General features: G+C 39.9%; 1 protein-coding gene across 11 annotated transcripts in view; it reads right to left on the minus strand.

The window, feature by feature from the left end:
• PAM (peptidylglycine alpha-amidating monooxygenase) overlaps positions 1-25,181 on the minus strand; it is a 174,931-nt gene that overhangs the window by 27,259 nt on the left and 122,491 nt on the right. For all 11 annotated transcript variants that reach the window (XM_055429805.2, XM_055429804.2, XM_055429803.2 and 8 more), the window contains 5 exons: positions 21,608-21,737; positions 3,983-4,099; positions 2,078-2,150; positions 675-885; positions 37-237 (listed from right to left, as the gene is read on the minus strand). In XM_055429805.2, coding sequence (XP_055285780.2) covers positions 37-237; positions 675-885; positions 2,078-2,150; positions 3,983-4,099; positions 21,608-21,737 — 732 coding nt within the window. The remainder of the gene's footprint in view (positions 1-36; positions 238-674; positions 886-2,077; positions 2,151-3,982; positions 4,100-21,607; positions 21,738-25,181) is intronic.

Consider the following 25,181-nt stretch of genomic DNA (forward strand, 5'->3'; position numbering starts at 1 on the left):
AAGTATGAAAAAACACAGAAAATAAAAATGAAATACCTGGTATGTAGGAAATTGCAAACACATTTCTTCCAAATGCTGGGTGCTTAATCTCGCGCACAAATTCTTTGGTGTCGGTTTTGAAACACTGGATCCGACCGTTTTCCCTGTCTGCCACACACAGCTGGCCCAGGGGAGGCACCAGGGCCAAGCTGTGAGGAACTCTGAACTGGCCTGGTTTAGGACTGCTCTCCGGAGATGCTACAGAATGAAGAGAACATTCAGACTTACAATGTGCAAAATCAGCCAAACTCTGAAGTCTCCTAAACTTCAAAATTCATTATGGTAAGTCACTAAATATCTGGAACCAGGGGAAAAATAAGGTAAAACAGTTATTATCTTTGCCCACGAATACCGGACAGATTTTCTCCCTGTTTGGATAAAGTTTAAAGCTTTTGGGTAGAAGCATTCTTTTCCTCCTGTGTGTGCGTGTGTGTGTGTGTGGGAGTGAGAGAGAGAGAGAGTGGACAACCAACTGGATGCACACGGAAGCCCTGTTTTCCTCACTCAAGGACAGTTACATCCCAAAGAATGGGATGGCCATGCCCACTCCCTCCCAAAGGAGGGGTGGCCAGCCTCCTGTTCCTTGTGATGTTGGCCGAGAATGAGAAGCTGAGATCAAGAGTCTAACCGAGTACCTTCTCCCCACTGTGTGATGAATTTTCCATTTGGTGAAAACTGCACGAGGCGACTGTTGCAGTAGCCATCTGACACATAGATGGTTCCAGTGTCTGGATCCACAGCCACATCGGTGGGCTGACAGAAGTGATTCTGGTCACTGCCTGGTTGCATGCTCCTTCCCAGGGTTAGCAGAGGGCCTTCTTTACTGTTTGGATCTAGTTTGAACACCTTTTAAAAAAAGAACAAAAGCCTCACTCACTTAGCATGGTTATTTATTGACGCCCACCTACCTGACTAAGGCAATTTGAGGGTCAGCTCTCAAGAGAAGTATTTACAAGCAGGTACTTTTCAGTACCTGGGGCTCTAGATGGGACTCTAGAAATGATCTGGTCTGCTTCCTCCATCTGATGAGTGAGGCTCACAGAGATTAAGGGACCTGCCCAAGGTTCTTCAGGTCACTAGTGGTGAGTGGAGAGTAGCACGTGGATGCCCTGTTCCACCCTCCCCCTGCTTCCTCTTCCTCAGCTAACAGGTTGGTGCGCCCCAGACAATACAAGAGCAATATATGACCACTGAGATGATGTCTGAAGGCTAGTGGTGCCTTCTGAGTTTTAGCTTCTTATCCTAGTTTTCCTAGTTCTTTCCCACCTATTCATCAAATGTGTGTTAAAACACGAGCTTATCCTATAAGAATAAAACATTGTGACTACACTCTGATGGAAATATAACTTCCTTTAAAAACAAAACCTGCTGTTTTACATATAAACATGTATGTAGTAGAGATCTTGCCTCAATTTATAGAATATTAAGGTGGCGTATGAAAAATACATAAAACACATAAAGTAATACAACAGAACTAAGACCTGGGGACAGAGGAAAGAAACACGGAAAGCTCAGAAGGAGGCTGGGGGAGCCAGATATTCGGTAGGTGGAAGCTTCACCTCTTGCCCTGAGACTCCTGCCAGCCCCACACGGAGGGTGACTGGATCATTTATGTGCAAGTTTTCCTGAGCACTGAGTGCTAAACGAACCATTTCAGACCTGGCCGTTCCATCCTTTTGTTATAAACTTTCTGGGTCACAGAAAAAGACCGAGATGACTCCAGAGCACTCTGAAAGCACAGCCTCATTAACTTCTACGTGCGTGCGCTCTCAGTAGCTTCTGTTGTGTCCGGCTCTTTGTGACCCCGTGGACTGCAGCCCTCCAGGCTCCTCTGTCCGTGGGATTCTCCAGGCAAGAACACTGGAGTGGGTTGCCATGCCCTCCTCCAGGAGATCTTCCTGACCCAGGGATTGAACCCGAGTCTCTTGCATGTTCTGCGTAGTAGGTAGACTGTTTACTGCTGAGCCACCAAAGAAGCCCAACTTCTATTTGAATAACCAAATGGAATTTCTATTTGAAATTCCACATAGAAGATTACCTGATGAAGAGCCACGTCTGTGACCCAATAATTTCCATCTTTATCTATACTCAAGCCATGCGGCAAGTAAAACCTGCAAAATACAAATAACCATCCTAGTTATATAATTACTCCCAAAGTACACATGAGAAGAAAGTTTTCTGCTAATTAATTTGTAACCGCAATATAAATTTATATACTGATAAATGTATACCTGCATGACTCTAGAAAAGGCCAAAATGAATTGTTACATCAAAATACCCATTTTAATAGAGACTGCCTTGTGAAAAAATTTAATTGGTATTTAATCTTCTAACAATATGTAAAGGAAGCATACATATCAATTACAAATATTTATTATAAAGTATGGTATATTAAATAACAATATCAATTTGAAAACAAGTTCTAAAATCATAAAGAAATGTATTTAAAACAAATTATATACAGAAATATAAATGTGGATTTATATCATTTGAACAATTCAAGTATGCTGCAAAATAATATAGCATTATATTAGTATAAAATATTAAATCTATGGCTGAAAAGCTTTAAGAGTGATTATTAATACTAAAGACAGTTAAACACAAAGAAAACACCTTCCAACAGACATGGGCTGTGATCAGCTAAGCAAAGTTAAGTGGTATGCTGGATAATAATAAGAGAAGGTTAATCTATTTAACAAGTCAATTGGGATAATCTGGATAAGAAAATCATAAACTAACATAATCGTAAGTGAACAGAGATTCACAGGCTTAAGGCACTTGGGCAGAGCTAACAGACACATGGACAATGTCAATGTTTGGGGGATCAAATCCGACAATCCTCAAGCTATGTGTGTCAGCTTCTAGCCTGTGCAAAGTGTTGGCATCACAGATTTTTGTTTTCAGGAGCCAAGAAGGTACACCTTGATCTTGACTGATACACTGAACTAGCTCTCCCTTTTGGTCACTGAATGTGAGGGTTATGACTTGCTTTCAATACAGACACACCACTGTTGGCCATGTTGATTTAGCAGCAGCAGCTCTGCCTTCCTCTTTAACTCCTACCTGGAATGAGAACACTTCTGACTGATAGCTAGAGTACTGAAGAGACAGGTTCAAACACAATGAGTGGTGGGGCTGGTAAGTTGGCCCTTGACTCACTATCTCAGGATCCTATAAAAAGCTAATTATTAGCATCTCCATAATCAGCTGTATTCAAAGTTGATGGCTCCCTGCCTTTTAAAGAAGCTGGCTCTCCCTAGGCCTAAGCAGATAAAGTAGGGTATAGCTCCCGAAGCTGCCAGGCCACAGTGGTCGTGGATACTCTGTAAGCAGGTGCCCCTTTCTTTCAAAGACCATGAATATCAGCCAACTTTTTTTTTGGCTTCCAGAAGCCAAATCTAGGAATAAGACCAAATAATGGGCAGCTTTCAAAGCCAAATTAACTATACATGCCATGAAAAGTTGAAAATGACATTTGTTTAATCTTCACTTTGAGATGGAGAGAGAGAGGAGCCTTTTTTCTTAATGGTGACTAGCTGCTGAGTTTGGTTATGTAACTTCTCTGCTTAAGAATTTTTTAAATCTTCAGATCTAGCTGAGCAGCAACTCACTTCATTAGCCATGTATATCAATTTTCTCTGAAGCTTGACTACCATTAGAATCACCGAGGGAGCTTTCATGCTACTATTTTGATACCTGGGCCCCATCCCAGACTAAATATGAATCTAAATTTTGGAAGCTTCCCAGGTGATTCTAACGTTCAGTCAGGGTTTAAAACCACCTCTTTAGAAAATGAAAAACAGGATGGCTCTGTCAGTCTCCTGCTCTCTTAAGCTGTGTTTTCTCCCCACTGCTGTACAATATACTCCTAAGGCCAGACCCAATGATACACTTTGTACCAAACAGCACAAGCATTAATAACAATATACACAATTTAACTCACAGATTTTTTCCACTGGACTGGAGTACTGCAGCATTATTTGGATCTATGACAAGAATAGTGTCTTCTTCAATTGGTCCGAGACCTCTTTGCTGGTAAACAAACTTGCTATCAAAAGAGCTATTAAAAAAAATAAAGGCATTAGAATGGGAATAAGCCAGTCAGAAACATCAGTGACCTTGAGAAACACAGACCATTCACTTGAGGTTTTAAACATGGAATCAAGAGAAGGGTTCAGACGTGTCTGACTGCACTCTGCCCTTCATGCTTCAGTATCTTGGATCACAGATACACCACCGCCTGAGCAACTGGACAAGGTCAGTGGGGCGGCAGACTGGGAACCGCCTGGAGGGGCAGGGTTTCCCACCCACCAAATCTGAGTCCACGCTTCCACAAGATCTCCAGGTGAGTCACGGCCAATAAGGGTTTGAGAAAAACCGCCTAGAACTATTAAAGAAGCTAATTTTTTCTCAAAATGCTTAAATTCAGTAACTGTTTTCTTTCAAAATACAGATGAAGGTATAGTTTATTCTAACTTTCTGTGTAATGGTAAGGAAAGTGTAAACAATAGGATGAAGCATAGTAACCAAAACTGTGTTTGCTATTTTTACTTGCTGCAGGTACAACATGCAAATAGACATTACAAGGACACAGAACAGAGTGTTCAAAATATTTCAAAGATATAAAACATGATTCTTGAAGCAAAAATGTGTTTAGAGACATAGAACTTTTTCCACATAACAGTTTTTCTGTAAGTACAAAATGGACATCTATGTAATAATAAAAACACGAAAATGAATGATAATTTCTGCTTTTCAACTTTATACTTTCCAGGTTATTATAAAATATTGTGAACATTTATATATATTTATATTTGTACCTGAATTATTAGTAATATCTTTCTTTAAATTGATAATTATCACAAACATTGTACCCATTTAAATTCTTGTTTCGAAAGTTATTTGTGATATATCACAAAGACAAATTCTTCCAACCTAAGCTTATGTGACAGAGAGAAAAATATATGAAGCACCAACAGACCAACTTACATTTCAAGAGCAAAGAACTAACTACTGATCAACACATAGTTGAGACATGTTTGTGGGTAGGGAGCATAAAAATATAAAATATATATATATATTTTGCCAGATGAAGTCACTGTATAGATCAATAAATGTTCCTGTAAAATACAATTTCCTTTATAAAATCAGACAAGGTTGTGGAAAAAAAACTATTAGTACTTTGTAGTTCAACCATATAAGCAAAAAAAGAATCTGAACAACATTAAGTATTTATGGAGAAACATTTTTAATTTGGAAGGTGACAGACTGCTCAAATCTATCATACTCCTACTGATTAGTTGGTTGGTATTTTTATGGAACTTATGCAGAGAGAGACCCAGTAGGAGAACAAAAATTTCAAAATTATACTCTTTTGCCATTAAAAATAAACACCACATAACTATTTGAGCTTCTTGACTGTCATAGTCTTTGGGTATATTTTCCCTGAAAGATAATAATAAGTCCCTCAAGTAGTTCTTATTAATGATGCATTCAATTGAATAAAAAATATTGATTCAGCTTTGTCAACTAAAACTTAAGAAATACTGCTTACATATGCTATTATGTGTAGTTAAAACCACACAGCAGAAAAAAAACATAAGCTGACGAAATGGAAATAACATCACTAACAAAGCATATTTTATAAGGCAATTATGACATCATTATTAAATTAAAACATACAATTTTATTAGTTAGAATCAATGTAAGAATATGCAAGATATTAATAAATTGGGAGACACCAATAAAGGGCAAACACAAGTAACTCTTTCTTAGTACTATGAAACACCAAACAGTTTATCCTCTATCTGAACGTAGTTTTCTTTATTTACTTTTAATTGGAGGACACTTGCTTTACAATATTGTGCTCGTTTCTGCCACACATCAACATGAATCAGCTGTAGGTATACATATGTCCCCTCCCTCCTGAACCTCCCACCTCCCACCCTCCCACCCCTCCAGGCTGTCTCTAAGCATGGAGCTGAGCTCCCTGTGACACACAGCAAATTCCCTCTGGCCATCTATTTTACACATGGTAACGTAGCAGATTTGGAAAACTCAGCAGTGGCCACAGGACTGGAAGAGGTCAGTCTTCATTCCAATCCCAAAGAAAGGCAATGCCAAAGAATGCTCAAACTACCGCACAATTGTACTCATCTCACACGCTAGCAAAGTCATGCTCAAAATTCTCCAAGCCAGGCTTCAGCAGTATGTAAACCGTGAACTCCCAGATGTTCAAGCAGGTTTTAGAAAAGGCAGAGGCACCAGAGATCAAATTGCCAACATCCGCTAGATCATGGAGAAAGCAAGAGAGTTTCAGAAAAACATCTATTTCTGCTTCATTGACTATGCCAAAGCCTTTGACTGTGTGGATCACAATAAACTGTGGAACATTCTGAAGGAGATGGGAATCCCAGACCACCTGACCTGCCTCTTGAGAAACCTGAATGCAGGTCAGGAAGCAACAGTTAGAACTGGACATGGAACAACAGACTGGTTCCAAATAGGAAAAGGTGTACGTCAAGGTTGAAAATTGTCACCTTGCTTATTTAACTTCTATGCAGAGTACATCATGAGGAACGCTGGGCTGGAAGAAGCACAAGCTGGAATCAAGATTGCTGGGAGAAATATCAATAAGCTCAGATATGCAGATGACACTACCCTTATGGCAGAAAGTGAAGAGGAACTCAAAAGCCTCTTGACGAAAGTGAAAGAGGAGAGTGAAAAGGTTGGCTTGAAGCTCAACATTCAGAAAACAAAGATCATGGCATCTGGTCCCATCACTTCATGGGAAATAGATGGGGAAACAGTGGAAACAGTGTCAGACTTTATTTTTTTGGGCTCCAAAATCACTGCAGATGCTGATTGCAGCCATGAAATTAAAAGACGCTTGCTCCTTGGAAGGAAAGTTATGACCAACCTTGATAGTATATTAAAAAGCAGAGACATTACTTTGCCAACCAAGGTCCGTCTAGTCAAGGCAATGGTTTTTCCCGTGGTCATGTATGGATGTGAGAGCTGGACTGTGAAGAAAGCTGATTGCCGAAGAATAGATGCTTTTGAACTGTGGTGTTGGAGAAGACTCTTGAGAGTCCCTTATACTGCAAGGAGATCCAACCAGTCCATTCTAGAGGAGATCAATCCTGGATGTTCATTGGAGGGACTGATGCTAAAGCTGAAGCTGCAATACTTTGGCCACCTCATGCGACGAGTTGACTCACTGAAAAGACTCTGATGCTGGGAGGGATTGGGGGCGGGAGGAGAAGGGGACGACCGAGAATGAGACGGCTGGATGGCATCACCGACTCTGTGGACATGAGTTTGAGTGTACTCCGGGAGTTGGTGATGGACAGGGAGGCCTGGCGTGCTGTGATTCATGGGGTCGCGGAGAGTCGGACACGACTGAGCGACTGAACTGAATCGAACTGAACTGAATGTATAAGTTTGGGCTTCCCAGGTAGCTCAGCTGGAAAAGAATCCACCTGCAAAGCAGGAGACCCTAGTTCGATTCCTGGGTCAGGAAGATTCCCTGAAGAAGGGATAGGCTACCTACTCCAGGATTCTTGGGCTTCCCTGGTGGTTCAGGCGGTAAAGAACCTGCCTGCAATGCAGGAGACCTGGGTTCGATCCCTGGGTTGGGAAGATCCCATGGAGTGGTTGGCAACCCACTCCAGTGTTCTTGCCTGGAGAATCCCATGGACAGAGGAGCCTGGTGGGCTACCGGCATCGGGTCGCAAAGGGTCGGATGTGACTGAGCGACTGAGCACTCACGATGCATATGTTTCAATGCTCTTCTTTCCGTTTGTCCCATCCTCTCCTCCCCCTGCTGTGTCCAGTGTGTTCTCCATTGTCTGTGTCTACGCTGCTGCCCTGCAAATGAGTGCATCCGTACCATTTTTCTAGATTTCATATACATGTGTCTTTTTGATGTGACTTTCGGCAAAGTGTCTGCCTACAATGCGGGAGACCCAGATTTGATCCCTGGGTTGGGAAGATCCCCTGGAGAAGAAAATGGCAACCCACTCCAGTGTTCTTGCCTGGAAAATCCCATGGACAGAGGAGCCTGGTAGGTTACAGTCAATGGGGTCGCAAAGAGTTGAACACAACTGAGTGACTTCACTTTCACTTTCTGTACTAAAAAACCACCCTCAGAGAAAACAAAGGTACTGAATTCAACCATCAATGATATTTTTTTCCAAGTTGTCTAGGATATTGGATAACTGAAGTTCAGCATGTCTAACACTCATAGTATGCTACAGTTTTACATTCATATGTAGTAGCATGAGGGCTTCCCTGGTGGCTCAGTGGCAGAGAATCCACCTGCAATGCAGGAGACACAGAAGACATGGGTTCAATCCTTGGATTGCGAAGATCCCCTGGAGGAGGACATGGCGACCCACTCCAGTATTCCTACCTGGAGAATCCCATGGACAGAGGAGCCTGGAGGATTATAGTCCATAGGTTTGCAAAGAGTTGGACAAGACTGAAGTGATTTAACATGTATGCGCGCACATAGTAGGATGAAGTCTCTTCATTCATTATCTCTTCTAAGGCAGAAGCCATACTCCTCATTATTCAGAAACATTTCATGATTTGTAATGGCATAATGGTAATCTAAATAATGTGGGAATTATGTTTTCTCTGGCTTTAAGGAGTTAACATTTGTTTTCCCCTTTTTAATGGAAATTTGAGATAATTGTACATTTACATGCAGTTACAAGAAATAATCCCTGGAGAAGGGAATGGCAACCCACTTGAGTCATCTTGGAGTATTCTCCAGAATACTGGAAAATCTGGTATTCTCCAGAAGAGCCTGGAGGGCTACAGTCCATGGGGTCGCAGAGAGCCGGACATGACTTCACACACACATACACACACACACACACACACACACAACAGGGCTTCCCTGGTGGCTCACAGCGAGATTCTAAGTTCACTTTACCTAGTTTCCTCAATGGTAGCATTTTGAACAACTATAGTATAATATCATAATCGGGATACTGATTTTGGTAAAATCCACTGATTATATTTAGATACCCATTTCCATTTGGTATTTCCTAAAATTTTCATTTATTCTTTTTTTTTTTTTTTTTACTTTTTTTCTCTCTTTTTTTATTGGAGGCTAATTATTTACAATATTATATTGGTTGCTTTTGCCATACATTGACATGAATCTGCCCCGGGTGCACATGAGTTCCCTTTCCTGAACCCCCACTCCCACCTCCCTCCTCCCTTTATCCTCCCTCTGGGTCATCCCTGCACACCAGCCCCGAGCATCCTGTAACATGCATCGACCCTGAACTGGTGATTCGTTTCACATATGACAACATACATGTTTCAATGCCAGTTTATTTACTTGGGCATGGAATACGCTAATGTATTACTTTTCCACCCCACCTCCACCTAGGAATTAGTAATATGGAAAGTTAGCAAGTCCTCATAATTCATACCAAATGCTATCCACGTGACATGCAGTGTTCTGGCCCACTAATGATAGCTAATAATAGTGGCAGTCCAATTGCCTATTGTATATCCTGATAAAACTGGAACCTAGCATACCTAATTCCATATCTCTTATTTGCAAAATGACAAACCATATAGGAAGCCTGGCATATTTACTTGTTCATGATTTCCCCAAGCAATAGGTTGCAATATTCTTTAGTCTGTCTTGTCATTCACTTAAATACTCACCATCAATCAAATCTCTGGTCCTACTATTTTAGGAAATAACATTCTTACAACTTATTGATGGAGAGAAACTAGATTTCCCCCACCCAACACCTTCAGGGCCATATGCTGAATTCCTCTAACTTAAATCATGTTTTTTATAGCTCTAATTTATTTTTCCAGACACTGAAGTAATTAAAAATGTAAATTCTAGTTTAAATTATTCTCTCGTAGTCATGTAAGCTCAAAGTCAAGGACCTGTGATGCTGGGTTTGGCTTCCAAGAGAACAAGCTATGTCAAGCAAAAATATAAATAAACCCAGACTCACTGCTTATGTGAGTCATATCAAATGACATGTAGCTAATGCACCAGTAAGTGATAAAATATCCTTTATCAGTGGACCTGTTCTACCCTGTTCATGAATACAGAAAAAATGTATCAAGTAGTTGATGTCTTGCTGTCACAAACCCAAACTGTGTATGGGCATCTGTACTCACAATCTAGAAATGTCAAATTTCCAGTGGTGGGAAAAACAGCAAAATTAACTAATTTGAGGATCATATTCTTTTATTATTCATTTTTTGGTGATGTTATAATAAATGGTGAAATAGCAAATGAAAGGGCCAGAAGTAAAATCAGTAACAACATGAGTAAGCTATGCAGTAAATAAATCAGATTTGTATAATAAAATATTAGATGTATGAAAATATCAGATCTCTAAAATTATCAAGTTTTTTTCTTAGTATCTTATATATACACAATGTAACAACTAGTAATATCGTTTATATTTTAGGGTTGTTTAATTATCACAAATTAGCCCCTTGTCATTAGCATGTACAGAGGGCATTTTACGTGATGCTTCAAACTAACCACTTTTCCTATGGAATGCAGTTCTATGATTATTAATAATAATATTACTATATTTCCCCCATATCCATTAAGGATTTCAGTGACAAGGCAAGTTTTTAAATTTACTGATACTAGCCATCACTTGAATATTTTAATTTACTTCAGTAACATAAATAACAAATAATAACATTCTAGAATTCTTGGGGAGACCACAGCTTTAAAGGAATTAACCACACTGCCACAGGTCCAACTATTTCATTGAAAATCTTTTGTGATACCCTTTACCAGATGTCTGTATGTTTAAACTGGCAGCATCAAGGGATATTCAGTCACTCAATAGATTGGTTGATGAGTCTTAATCCTTTCACTTGGGATAGCTGGAGCTTCCCAACTAACAGCTGGCCCCTGTGAGATACACAGGGCAAGTAATAAAACGAACCGATGGGGTTTTTTATTCTGAAATGGGAAAAGTCACACACATACACACACAAACACACATACTCACATTAAATCTGCCAAATAAAGTAATTTATAAACTCTCCTGTAATTCAAAGAAAAGTAACCCTTGAACAGTTCACAAACGGATGTCAGATTATAGAGCTGGATACACTGTTGCTATAGCAAACTGCTTATTTAGTGTTCTAAAGCAGCTACCCCGCATTATATGCTGCAGAGAGGTCTTTATTTCAACCACATTTAACTTTGTACAGAATATAATAACACCCTGCACATTTCACATAGTGCCTGGAGCACTGCTGATCTCTGCTTGCTTCTCTGAAAAAGCACTCAGCAGAAAAGGCTGAATGGCAGCCTGTGGGCTGGAATTCATCAGTTCTTTATTTTAGCAGTTTGAATCCCCCATTAATGATTTTGCACATTAGCAGCTAATCAAACAGTTTAGATAAGGCTGAAAAGAAATGCATTGCTATATTCACACACAAAAGAATTTAAAATAGAGAGAAAATAAACTTCTGTGCCATCAATCAAAATTAAGGGAAATGCAAAATAAATAAGAGCAACAGAAGGCAGAAGTAAAATATAATGTTGTAATTATATAAATTAAGAGGTTGGAGAAAGGATCACAGGTTTTCAAGTGAGAAAATAAAGGGAAATATACCTTCAATGTTAGGAAAGCAAAGACATACCATATGAAGACTAAAGACTTTAAATGGAATATAATTTAATACTATGTTTAAAACATTTACTTCTTATACACATTGCAAAAATTCCCTATGAGGAGGAAAAAGGGTGGGCAGACAAAGAAATCAGTATGACTACTTATGCCCTGATGGACCCAGCATTAGAGACATCCCAAATAAGGATGAAAATATCAAAGAACTAGGTATCAGCACCAGGCTCTGTTTGGTCAGTAAGGTCACTGGGAACGTGTTATTTAACAAAGTGACTTTTGTTACTCAAGAGAAGGAGGAAGATTTTAAAGCCTTCATTTTTTTGGACTAGGGAACAGAGGCACGGAACTCAAATGTCTCGATACAGGCCTCAAAGCTAGGAAATGGAAACCAAGTTTGAAACCCGGGTGTCCTGTCCACAAAAACATATGCTTTTTTCTTATTAGGATTAACCTCACTGGACTGGGAGAGTCTCCCCTCCAGTTATCAAATTTAATTTGTAGATGTAGAAGAGACAAGAAGAATAGTCACATAGCCAAGAAGAATCAGAGAAAGTGGCATAAAACTGAAAAACCAGCTTGAGTACAAGAGGAAACGGTAATATAAAACAGAAGAGTAGACTATGGACAAATATTCTTTTTGTAGAACTCCTTACAATTTTCTCTTGGATGTGAAGATTATAAGTTCAATTTTCCAGGTCTAATTAATTCTAAAGGTGTGAAAGAATTTGCAGATACAGAAGCAGAACCTCAAGCAGATATCTTAACTGAAACTTCAGGTAACTAGTGAGGTAAATATTGAACTGATTTTTATGCAAGTTAGGAAGCAGATTTTTGAAACAAAAAAACTTGGCAAGATTCCATAAAACACTGATGAGGAGATGGTTTCTGAATGAATTATCTGGGGGGCAAATGGGAGAAGATTCCCAGAAGACCACATCTCTAAGGAGAAAACTTGTTAAACCAAGCAGTCAACTATTCAAACTTTATAAACAATATGTATGAAGATATGAAAGGCAAATTCATCAAAAAGACCTAATACCAGGCTGGAAGGGACAGCTCATTCTCTGGTTAATTAAGAATAAAATAGTGTCTGTAAAAATGGAAGCAATCCTAAATCTAGCAAAGTGAAATATAATTGGAATAAAACTCTGAATTCAGTGTTCACTGTATAAATCCAATTTCCAGTAAAAACTTCTGCACAATTTTATGAAATATAATTAGATTTCAGTAGGTTACACATTCAACACAAGGTAACAAGGTGATATGACTTCTGAATAAAAGTGAAAGCAATCACTAATGAATACCTAGAATACACATCAAGGAAAATTAACTGTGCTGCTCATCAGGTAATACATGAAGTATTGTAGCTACTTCTCAACCAAACACTTTAAAGGACTGAGAAACCAGAGCACCTTCAGATAAAAAAATCATGTCAGCACGAAGACTGGCTCAGGGCCTGTGGGATATTTAGTCTGGAGAATGTAAGACTTTCTTCAAATATGCAAATAACTGACATGAATAAGTGGAAGTGAATTTACTGTGCATTTGGCTGTCATGAAGGTGAAGTTATAGGACACAGATTTGAGGTAAACATGATGAAGAACCAAATGACAGCTAGATGAGTCCCATAATTGGGAAGTATATCTCATTCTAGGGAATTTCTTGCCTCTGAAAGAGTTCCACCAGATGACGGTGGAAGATTTTGCATAGAGATATCCTGGCAGGAACCTGGAGCTGCGCTCTCTGGTGGACCTCTGCTACTCTGGGTTCCCAATGTCTACTGCCCCATTTTGTGCCAAAGAAACCTCAGTTTTTCTCTAGTTGACCCAGAATTCTAAGCCTCACTCCCAGTCCACTTTTTTTTAATTGAAGGATATTTGCTTTACAGAATTTTGTTGTTTTTCTGTCAAACCCCCACTTGCTTTTGATAATATCAACTCTACTCTCACATTACAGAGATAAAACAAAAAGCTTAGGCTAAGCCAAAGAGTGTATTTCATTCCTTTGCCCAGTGACTGGTTCAGGATGAAAGAAAAATATTCTGCTACCTACCTAAAGTCAGGTAGAAGAACACTAAATGACTCAATTTAAGGATTTCTTGTTGACCTATCAAGGACACGGATGGTCTCTTCTGGTGTTCTGAAGTTGCAAATAGGGAGGAAGATCAATTTGAGCCTAAGAATGGAACTAACCAGGAGAAGATGTGTTAAATAGATCCTGGTGCTATCGTCTGAGCTACCACACCCTGAAAGTTTTTCTTTATATAAACTAATAAATTTCTTCTTTTTCTAAGCTAGTATGCATTGGGTTTTCTCCTTCCTTGGTTATAGAAGGAATTCCAAGTGATACAACTTTCAAAATCCTTTCCAACTCCAAGTGAAGCGTGACAAATGGTATAATAGAAATACCTTCTAGAGTCTAAAAATAAGGGATAAAACCCATGATTTACTGTATGGGACATGAGGCCTGCAGAGTAGAACCTCAACCATAGCTAAGATAAATAAAAGAGAGGCCGGGAAGCAAGCTGCTGACCATGGTGGTGATTTTAAGACAGACACCCAGGAACAATGGTTTTTGAGGCAGGAGCTACCTAGCTCCTGCTGGGAGGCATTTAAACTTTAAAGAGCTCTAGTTGTCATGCTACCATAACATGAGGGCAGACAAGAGGCTCTTTAAAGTTTCATTACACCCTGTTGATAACAGGCATTTCCTTTCAGCGAGAAGAAGTGTCTTAAAGTAGCCATGGGCTTAGCTGATGGCTCAGACAGTAAACAATCCTCCTGCAATGCAGGAGACTAGGGTTCGACCCCTGGGTTGGGAAGATCCCCTGGAGAAGGGAATGGCAACTCATTCTAGTATTCTTGCCTGGAGAATCCCATGAACAGAGGAGCCTGGTGGGCTACAATTCACGGGGTTGCAAAGAGTTGCAGATGACTGAGTGACTAGCACACCTTCCCAGAGCAGCCATACCGCAGTAAGGGACTGACAAGGAGGAGAGCAGAAATCAAACTGAGAAAGGGGAGAGCAGTCACCTTTATCACCATCATCATCATTATGACTATGGCTATGACTTTTGTTGCCATGCCTATTTAGCACAATTAAGCAGAAGAGTAAGGGCTAATCAAGCCTGTTGGGCAGTTAACAGTGCTGTCAGTACTGACGAGGAACAGCACTCATAAGGAGAACTCAAAGTGAAAGCTGCACAGTCGTGTCTGACTCTCTGTGACCCCATGGAGTCCATGGACTTCTCCAGGCCAGAAGAGTGGAGTGGGTAGCCTTTCCCTTCTCCAGGGGATCATCCCAACCCAGGGATCGAACCCAGGTCTCCCACATCGAAGGCAAATTTCTTACCAGCTGAGCCACCAGGGAAGCAATGAGAACTGATGTAATCAAAATAACTTTGAGTATGGAGTATTAATTAGGGATTATTACTAACTAGTAATAACTCCTAATAACTCCTCCTTCTGGAGGAGGAAATGCAAACCATCCCAGTATATTTGCTGTGAGAACCTCATGAACTGTATAGAAGGCCAAAAAGATATGACACCAAAAGAAGAGTTCCACAGGTCTGAAGGTATCCAATATGCTACTGGGGAAGAATGGAGGAGAATTACCAATAGCCCCAGAATGAATGAAGCAGATGGGCCGAAGTGGATATGATGCTCAGTTGAGGATGTCTCTGGTGATGAAAGTAAAATCTGATGCTGCAAAAAACAGGACTGTATAGGAACTGCAATGTTAGGTCCATGAATCAAGGAAAATCAGACATGGTCAAGCAGGAAATGGTAAGAATAAACATAGACATCCTAGGAATCAGTGAACTAAAATGGATGGGAACACGCAAATTTAATGCAGATGACTACTGATCATCGAAAAAGCAAGAGAGTTCCAGAAAAACATCTACTTCTGCTTTACCAACTATGCCAAAGCATAGATTTATTGACTGTGTGGATCACAACAAACTGTTGAAAAGTCTTAAAGAAATGGGAATACCAGACCACCTGACCTGTCTCTTGAGAAATCTGTATGCAGGTCAGGAAGCAACAGTTAGAACTGGACATGGAACAACAGACTGGTTCCAAATAGGCAAAGGGGTACATCAAGGATGTATATTGTCACCATGCTTATTTAACTTATATGCAGAGTACATCCTGAGAAATGCTGGGCTGGATGAAGTACAAGCTGGAATCAAGATTGCCAGGAGAAATATCAATAACCTCAGATATGCAGATGATATCACCTTGATGGCAGAAAGTGAAGAAGAACTAAAGAGCCTCTTGATGAAGTTGAAACAGGACAGTGAAAAAGTTGGCTTAAAGCTCAACATTCAGAAAACTAAGATCATGGCATTCGGTCCCATCACTTCATGGGAAATAGATGGGAAAACAGTGACAGACTTTATTTTCTTAGGCTCCAAAATCACTGCAGATGGTGACTGCAGTCATGAAATTAAAAGACACTTGCTCCTTGGAAGAAAAGTTATGACCAAACTAGACAGCATATTAAAAAGCAGAGACGTTACTTTGCCAACCAAGGTCCATCTAGTCAAAGCTATGGCTTTCCAGTAGTTATGTATGGATGTGAGAGTTGGACTATAAAGAAAGCTGATCGCCGAAGAATTGATGCTTTGAACTGTGGTGTTGGAGAAGACTCTCGAGAGTCCCTTGGACTGGAAGGAGATCCAACCAGTCCATCCTAAAGGAGATCAGTCCTGAATATTCATTGGAAGGACTGATGCTGAAGCTGAAACTCCAATACTTTGGCCACCTGATGTGAAGAACTGACTCACTGGAAAAAAACCTGAAGCTGGGAAAGATTGAAGGCAGGAGGAGAAGGGGACGACAGAGGTTGAGATGGTTGGATAGCATCGCGGCCTCAACGGACATGAGTTTGAGTAAACTCTGGGAGCTGGTGATGGACAGGGAAGCCTGGCATGCTGCAGTCCATGGGGTCACAAAGAGTAGGACACGACTGAGTGACTGAATTGACTGACTGACCTTATGGAACTTACAGTTTTGTGCACAAGAGGAATCAGGATGGGATTCTGAGGTAAATTAATACAGAATTTCTTATCTTTCTAAACAAACAGTGGTAGCAATAAGAATGCAATTTCCACCCCATTTTTAAATTTCCATCGTTTCGGCCCAGGGTTAGGGCGGTGGCCGAGAGGAGCTGTACCACGTTCAGGAGGCGGTGGCTGCTTGGGCACTGGAGGGCCGAAAGGAGCTGATCTACATTCAAAGCAGGAGGCGGGCTTGAGGAGATACCCCTCGTCCAAGGTAAGGTACAGCGGCTGCGCCTTGCTGGAGCAGCTGGGAAGAGATACTCCACGACCAAGTGGAATATAAGAATCCAGTGTTCTGGGGAGGAAGGAACAAGATGGCGGAGGGATAAGATGGCAAGACCACTTTCTCCCCCACAAATTCATCAAAAGAACATTTGAACGCGGAGTAAAGTCCACAAAACAACTTCTGAATACTGGCAGAGGACATCAGGCTCCCAGAAAAGCAGCCCATTGTCTTCTAAAGGAGAGAGAAGAAATCCAGCTCCACCCACCAGAACACCGACACATGCTTCCCTAACCAGGGAACCCGGACAAGTCACCCGTCCAACCGCACACACAGCGAAGAAACTACATAATAAAGAGAACTCCACAAACTGCAAGAAGAGGGAAAGGCCACCCCAAGCAAAGCAATATAAGCAAGATGAAGAGGCAGAGAAATACCCAGCAAGTAAAGGAACGAGATAATTGCCCACCAACCCAAACAAAAGAAGAAGATATAGGGAATTTACCTGATAAAGAATTTCAAATTTTGATAGTGAAAATGATTCAAAATCTTGAAAGCAAAATGGAGTTACAGATAAATAACCTGGAGAAAAGGATTGAGAAGATGGAAGAAAGATTTAATAAGGATTTAGAAGAAATAAAAAAGAGTCAATATACAATGAATAATGCAATAGATGAGATCAGAAACACTCTGGAGGGAACAAACAGTAGAATAACAGAGGCAGAAGACAGGATAAGCGAACTAGAAGATAGAATTGTAGAAATAAATGAAACAGAGAGGAAAAAAGAAAAACGAATTAAAAGAAATGAGGACAATATTAGAGTCCTCTGGGACAATGTTAAACGCTCCAACATTCGAATCATAGGAGTCCCAGAAGAAGAAGACAAAAAGAAAGACCATGAGAGAATACTTGAGGAGATAATAGTTGAAAACTTCCCTAAAATGGGGAAAGAAATAATCACCCAAGTCCAAGAAACCCAGAGAGTCCCCAACAGGATAAACCCAAGGCGAAATACTCCAAGACACATATTAATCAAATTAACAAAGATCAAACACAAAGAACAAATATTAAAAGCAGCAAGGGAAAAGCAGCAAATAACGCATAAGGGGATTCCCATAAGGATAACAGCTGATCTTTCAACAGAAACTCTTCAGGCCAGAAGGGAGTGGCAAGACATACTTAAAGTGATGAAAGAAAATACCCTACAGCCCAGATTACTATACCCAGCAAGGATCTCATTCAAATATGAAGGAGAAATCGAAAGCTTTACAGACAAGCAAAAGCTGAGGGAATTCAGCATCACCAAACCAGCTCTCCAACAAATGCTAAAGGATCTTCTATAGACAGGATACACAGAAAGAGTGTATAAACTTGAACCCAAAGCAATAAAGAAAATGGCTACGGGATCGTACTTTCAATAATTACCTTAAACGTAAATGGGTTGAAATTTTCAAAAAGGCTAGGAAACAATTCTCATAGCCATCAATAGTTCAGTGTTGAGTTCATGAATAGTTTTTAAAGTTTGGGACAAACTGTAGTATTTGCTATTTGAAGTACTATTTGTAATTGGCATATTACGATGTAACATTGGTCTTCATTTCCATCTTAAAATGCCTAAAAATGCCTAACAGGTTTTTAGATTTGTGAATTTTAGTTGAAATGTATTTTACGATGTTACTAAACCTGCAGAAATATTGAAATATTTCAGAGAACTTATTCACTGTACATTTAATTTATTTTATTTATAAAAGTTATGAACTGTAGAAAGTTTTACTTGTTGGGTCAAATGCTTGTTGCTTCAAATGCTTGTTGCATTTGAAGTACTAGTTACAAGAAAATCAAATACCTTCAATGTATAAATGCTATTAAGTTTTTAAAGGACTCTGGAGTATAAGTAAGTTTGTTTAAAGAAATTTAGTCTGTTCAACTTGAAAAAAATAAATAAATAAAATTGGAAAAAAAAAAAAAAATTTCCATCGTTTCTCACCAGTATGTAAGAAATTCCTCAGGGAAGTGCTGTCTTTTTCTTTGTATAATCTTTGGATATTCAATGAGTGAGAAGAAAGTTACTTTGCCTGTTTTATATAATTCACTTGCACATATAGGAAGGATGGTCATGCACAGCTGTTCAATGAGCAGGATCAGCATATCCGAATCTATTTACCTACAAAACTTCTAGCAGAGTAACCCACTTCCCGTTTTCTTTGTGGGTAACGAAGCAGACAGCACTTGAAGCAGAGATCGGAGTGCCCGAAGAGAATTTCCATGGGTGGCAACGGCTGCGAGAACCCAGCAGGAAATACAAGAGAGGCAAAAGGGGAGGGAGGACAAACATTCTTACCCCTGAACGATAAAGACGAAGGAGGAAGAAACGGACTTAATGGTGTAAATCAGCGCCCATGCTCTGCAGTCTTAAATTTTTAACAAGACCGCTTTGTCAGAGCCATTTATCAGGGTAAATGCACCAGGGCTTTGGCGATGGAACCGGAATCTATTTACACACAATACCGGCAGGTTATCTAGATGAAAGCACAAAGCCAGAAAAATCAGGTCTTCTGCTGGGACTGCCATGTATGTCCCAGAAAATGTTCTTATGTGGCTCTTCTTTCAGTCTTGGGTCATTTACCCCAGGCTGGCCTGTACTGATCCCTTCCCCCACTCCATTAAACTTTTCTAGCCTCCGCTGTTTACTTGGAATGAATATCACATTAAAATGGAAAATTGGACTTTGTCCAATTTAGCTTTATCCAGCTGAAACAGTATCAATGGAAGAAAATGATGCTGTAATTTTCTCGTCTGATAAAATGTGGCTAGAAATCCATGCAGAAAATATAGTAATATTCATTAAAATGAAGAATATGTTACACTGAATAGTAACAGTTTGCTTTTGAAAGCACTTGTTAAAATATCATTAAATGTTCAATAACGACTAAGATGATATAACAGAGATGCAGAAATAGGGGTGCTGAGCTTGATGGCTTTGAACTCTGAAGTGATCTCTTTCTTAGATTCCATTCTCAAGTGTGACAATTGCAAAGGATAATTAAACAGTATCAAAGCTATCAATCTACTCTGAAATGCTGACTGAATTTCATCTTCAACTGCACCAAGAAAACTACATACATGTGTATGTGACAGCACAGGTTTAGCCTAAGTTTAACCAGCATCTCTGAAAATGAAGGGAAAAAACAGTTGAACTGTATGTGTGGATCCTCAGTTTTCCAAGTGAACCCCTATAGCTGTACACTTGAAAGAAGAAGATTCATTACACATAATTCACAAGATATTTAAGAATTCACCTTCATATGAAAATTTGTGATAAAACAGATGAATAAATGGATATTCAATACTTAGGAGAATTAAGATAATCTGATAAACTTTGGAGCCAGCTTTGAAAAATACAATCCCATAAATGTGTTCACAATCCTCTAAAAGGAAGCAAGTAGGACAAAGTGGATAAGCGGGCCAACTCTGAGTCAGATGGACAGCAAGTGAAGCCTGACTTTGCTGGGCTAACTGTGAGACGTGGGGCAAAACTTCTCTTCTCTTGATTTCTTCCCCTGTAAAATGTGAATCATGATGACGCTAACTGTGCCTAACTGCTTGGAGGTAATTCATGCAAACATTTAGAACAGTCACAGAGGCACAGCAAACAACACAATAAATGTTAGATATTTTTTTAAACCAAAAATCCCTATAAGAAGATACTGGAAGATAGAATAAAAGGTTAGAAAGAGAAACCCCAAGGGAAAAGCAGGAGCATGAGTCTTGGTGTTGTTCTTATTAAGTCTCCAGTGCTCACGAAAAGAGCGCATTTGTGTAACAGAAACGATCTACGGGAACATGTGAGGGCAAGGTACTAACTACTTCTATACATATGGTGGCCACGCAGCTCCAGCCACAGAATTCCCCAGAAGGCACTGTTATCACTGCTGCAGAGTAGCCTCTGGGAAAGCGAGAGTCCAGTGGCCTTAATACGGTTCAATACCCAGGTCAGGGAGATAATGAAGTGCTTTACTGCAGTCAACCAGTAACTTCTCTGAGTTGATCGTTTATCATGATGCACTTCTTCTGAAGTTTTGAAATGCCTCAGCCACATACTGTCCCAATTTCTTTAATATTTCTCTCCTTAGGAGTGTGAGGTGGCTTCAAGGAGGCGAGAGCAAAACGCTAAGTAGGTAGAAAGTGAAAGTGAAGTCGCTCAGTTGTCCTCGACTCTTTGTGACCCCATGGACTGTAGCCTACCAGGCCCCACTGTCCACGGAATTTTCCAGGCAAGAGTACTGGAGTGGGTTGCCATTTCCTTCTCCAGGGGATCTTCCCAACCCAGGGATCAAACCTGGGTCTCCTGCATTGCAGATAGACACTTTACCATCTGAGCCACCAGGGAAGTAGGCTCTTGCCCTCCTTCCATAAACTAGCTTGTGAAACTATCTTAATCGTTTTCAAATGCACAAGACCTCCTCTTTCCTGTGTATCACAACCATATATTAAAAGAACACATTCTGTTCACAAACATTATGTTCAAAAAGAACCTTCATAGTACTCTCACCGTTATTCTTAGTTTAATGGAAAGCGACGCGTGCTGTTTTTAATTTCATTTACTTCTTGAAGGAAAAATGATTACTTACTTTCCATCCCAGACGTGGTCACCACGGTGGAAAATTACGAGATTATTCTGAGGGTCCAGAGCCACCCCAGAAACCTGGCCTGGTAACAAGTATACTCCAGGCCAATCCAGTGCCTCTTCTACATGGAAATCTAAAAGAGAAACCGATACATCTAGTGTAAAAAAGAAAGTCAGTATAACTCCACGAAGATTCACAATGATTGTAAGAAGTTCATGCAGTAACGTCACTAGACGCAAACAAACAAACAAAAACAAGCGTGCTCTATATAACACGTACCACATGCGCGTGCCAAGGTGTCGCCTCCTGGGCTCTGAGTAAGTAAGTGACTGTGAACCTGTTTGGGGACTAAATGCTCTTTTCCTGTTGATAAGATGCCTTATAAAACCAGCTTATCCTTCCGTCATTAAGGAGCAAATTTGAGACTACCTTCTTCAAGATTCTTACTTTAGTATCTTTGGAAAATATGGTAATACGGATAATATCATCTTAATGCAAAGCCTTTAAATATTGTACATGAATAGCATTCTTGGGCAATAAGCCTCTGTGTGTTTGTGCGTGCGCGTGCATGCGCGCAGCTGTCTCTCTCATCTAACTTCTGTGTAAACTGTGGGTGTTCAATATATATTAGGCCCTATAAGAAACCATCATTGATAATCCCTTGTACAGAAACTATGTAAGATACCAATTTCATTTCGCCCAGCCTCAGTGTTCCTATAACAATGGGAATGGAGAGATACTTTTTCACGGCTTATATGTCAGTTTCCTAACATGAGAAAGGAAAAAATAACAGACACTCTATGACTGAATGATTTACCAATTACTCTCACATCTGTTCAGAATGCATTTATACTTAAGAGAATACCTAAGTTCAATTGTGCTAATCCCTTTTATAAAAATGCTCATGAGTAAAGAGGTATGATGTCCAGAGGAGCTCTACTAACAGGATAGAAACTTAGGCAGATACTGTGAAATCCTCTGTATCAATGGTAAGAGTTCCTTCTCTCTGAAATGCTTCAGGAGAGATGCTGAGAAGTGAAAAAGTAATTTGAGTCCCTTTCTCCTGCGCGTACACTGGAGGATGTGGCAACATGCAGTGATTCTCAAAGATGAACATTCAAGATTGGAGGAAGAAAGGGACACCCAGGGCTCGTATAATCAGCTTCTGAAAACTTGAGAGGATGCCAGTGTGAGAATAAACACTTTAAGGTAATTCTCTTAACTACAGAAAAAGGAAATAGTACCTTTCCACTCCAAATGTTCTTACCTTTGTAGGTTTAATTTTTTTAAAATAAAAATTAACAAGATATATCACAATCAATACGATGACTAGAACAGTTTTGCCCATAACCTTTGCTGATACATCTTCAACAAATAACCCCTAAGTGTACTGTCTATGTAAGGTATTATGCTAGATTCTGGGAACACAAATACAACACGGTTTGGAGCCTGGAGGGACTCACAGGATAAAACAAGAAAAAAAAAAAAACAAAAACAGAAAGCAAATACTTATGACACAGTGTGATGCAGGAACATGGGAAAGGGCCCATCATCTTTTCTGAGGCTTGGGTGGGAGAGGTTAGGTGTTCTCACTTAAAGGTTTATCAAATACAGAAGTGGGTAGTCAGAAAGATGGAAAGTGAGGATGTTTATAACTGCAGAATGTGTTTCAAGATCTGTAAGTAACCTGTATATCTTTAAAGACATCTGTGTATGTCAGGTGGGGGTATGGAAGTGAGAAGCAGGATTAAACAGACCCCAAGACCTAGTGTAGACTGGAAGATGTATTGTCGAGCACATGGAAGAGTATGGATTTAACAATGAATGAGAGTAGCTCTATGCTGTGATGTCCTGATCTATACTATGATTAATTCTGAGGTATGCTGCAAGTACTTTATTAATGGTAGTAAAGCCCAAAGCTTGGGAATAATTTACCTCTGAAATATACTAGAGCACGTGAGAATATCATTCTTAATTGTGTGTATTTTGCTGTCTTCCTAAGCTGGGGAGGAGGGGGCAGACTTACAGCTGGCATGTCTAAATTCGCACAGCAGTGGATATGAGTGGGGCTGCTTGGATGAATAGCACTAATCGTCTATCACGCCTGTCACAGTAGGAGAAAAGGAAGCAAACTGTGGGGCCACCGATGGCTTTCAAGCATGGGGTGGCATGGATAAAAGTGTGTTTTGAAAGTGAACTCAGGAAACAGGGTCTACGGATGATAATTAGAGATGTATATAGATGGATTCCCCAAAGAAACTATTTTAAATCATTTTAAAGTTGCATGAATCTCAGGCTGTACTTCCTTCGTTCTCATCTCAGTTATAGCTGGTCCTTTTGGTGGCCATTCTGCGTGCAATCCGCAGCTCCTGAAGATTCTGGATCTTCCACCTTGAACCTCATAACAACTGAGATATTTAACTGCTTTCATCCGCTTCTCAGAGCCCAGCACCTCTACAACTAGGTGAAATTCTGTGAGGGCTGAGATCCTGTCTTTTTCACTGTTTGTCATGAAGTCTTGCTCAGGGCCTGGCCCATGGCACTGGCCTAATAAATGCTCCACTTTCTACTTGCTTATGTTGTCAACTAGCATTTAAACACCCTTATCATCTTGTAGCTCACTGGCACTACCTCTTTTTACCCCTAGGATTGTGCTGAAGACACCGTGAAGAGACTCAATAAAAAATGTTAATTGGCTAGTTATTTTCATTGACGGCAATCAACAAATGTCATGTTTCCTGGAACTTTTTTATCCAGTGCTCTACCAACAAGGACTGGAAGCGAGGCGCTCATGAAGATTTAGAGATGCTACTTCTGATAGAAAATATGCGCTGTCCTAAATAAATATACTATTCTGGGTTCAAATGAGGATTTCATAAAATATATGAAATACTGTGAAAAGAACTTTAATCTGGCTGTGAACAATCCCATATTATTGCTGACCTTAGATTGATAAACTCTCAATCTGCAAAAAGCACTGACTGATAGGTTGTTAACAACCTGTTCTGTCACTTACAAGAATTCCTTTTGGTTGGAAACTTTCAAGGTGAAAAAGCAGGGTGACTATCTAGGGCACATTTATACACTTTTGGTAAAATTTCAAAACAGAAAAGGTGATGCGTGAGGAAATATACGAGGGTTAGCAATGTGAGAAACTTGGCTCTTTCAGTACTGAGTCAGCGCAAAGAAGAACTATTTTGTGCATGGTAAGAACATTCAGAGAAATTAAAGTACTTTAAATTTCATTAAAAACATCACTGCACATTCATTAAGATTACCTAGCTAAGACCTCAAAACTTTCAGGACCTGAAAACCTAGGTCTCTGTGTTAATTACAAATCCCCAAACAGTTAAAGGAAAGCTGCGTTCACATTTTCTTCTGTGAACACTAGCTCTGTGAACTGATGTTTCTGCTTCCAGTGTCATGATCTTTTTTCATTATGCAGTTAAAGGCTGTTCTCTTTAAGATGAAGTGATCAAGAATCAAAGCATTCGTGGAGGATTAGTGGTGTATGCATATGGAATGAATATTAATGCTTTCACAAGCCCTACCCATCTTTACAAGAGAATTATAGGAT

This window comes from Moschus berezovskii, chromosome 8, assembly GCF_049115385.1.
Source record: "Moschus berezovskii isolate FMDL1 chromosome 8, NW_MosBer_1.0, whole genome shotgun sequence".
Taxonomy (NCBI): Eukaryota; Metazoa; Chordata; class Mammalia; order Artiodactyla; family Moschidae; genus Moschus; species Moschus berezovskii.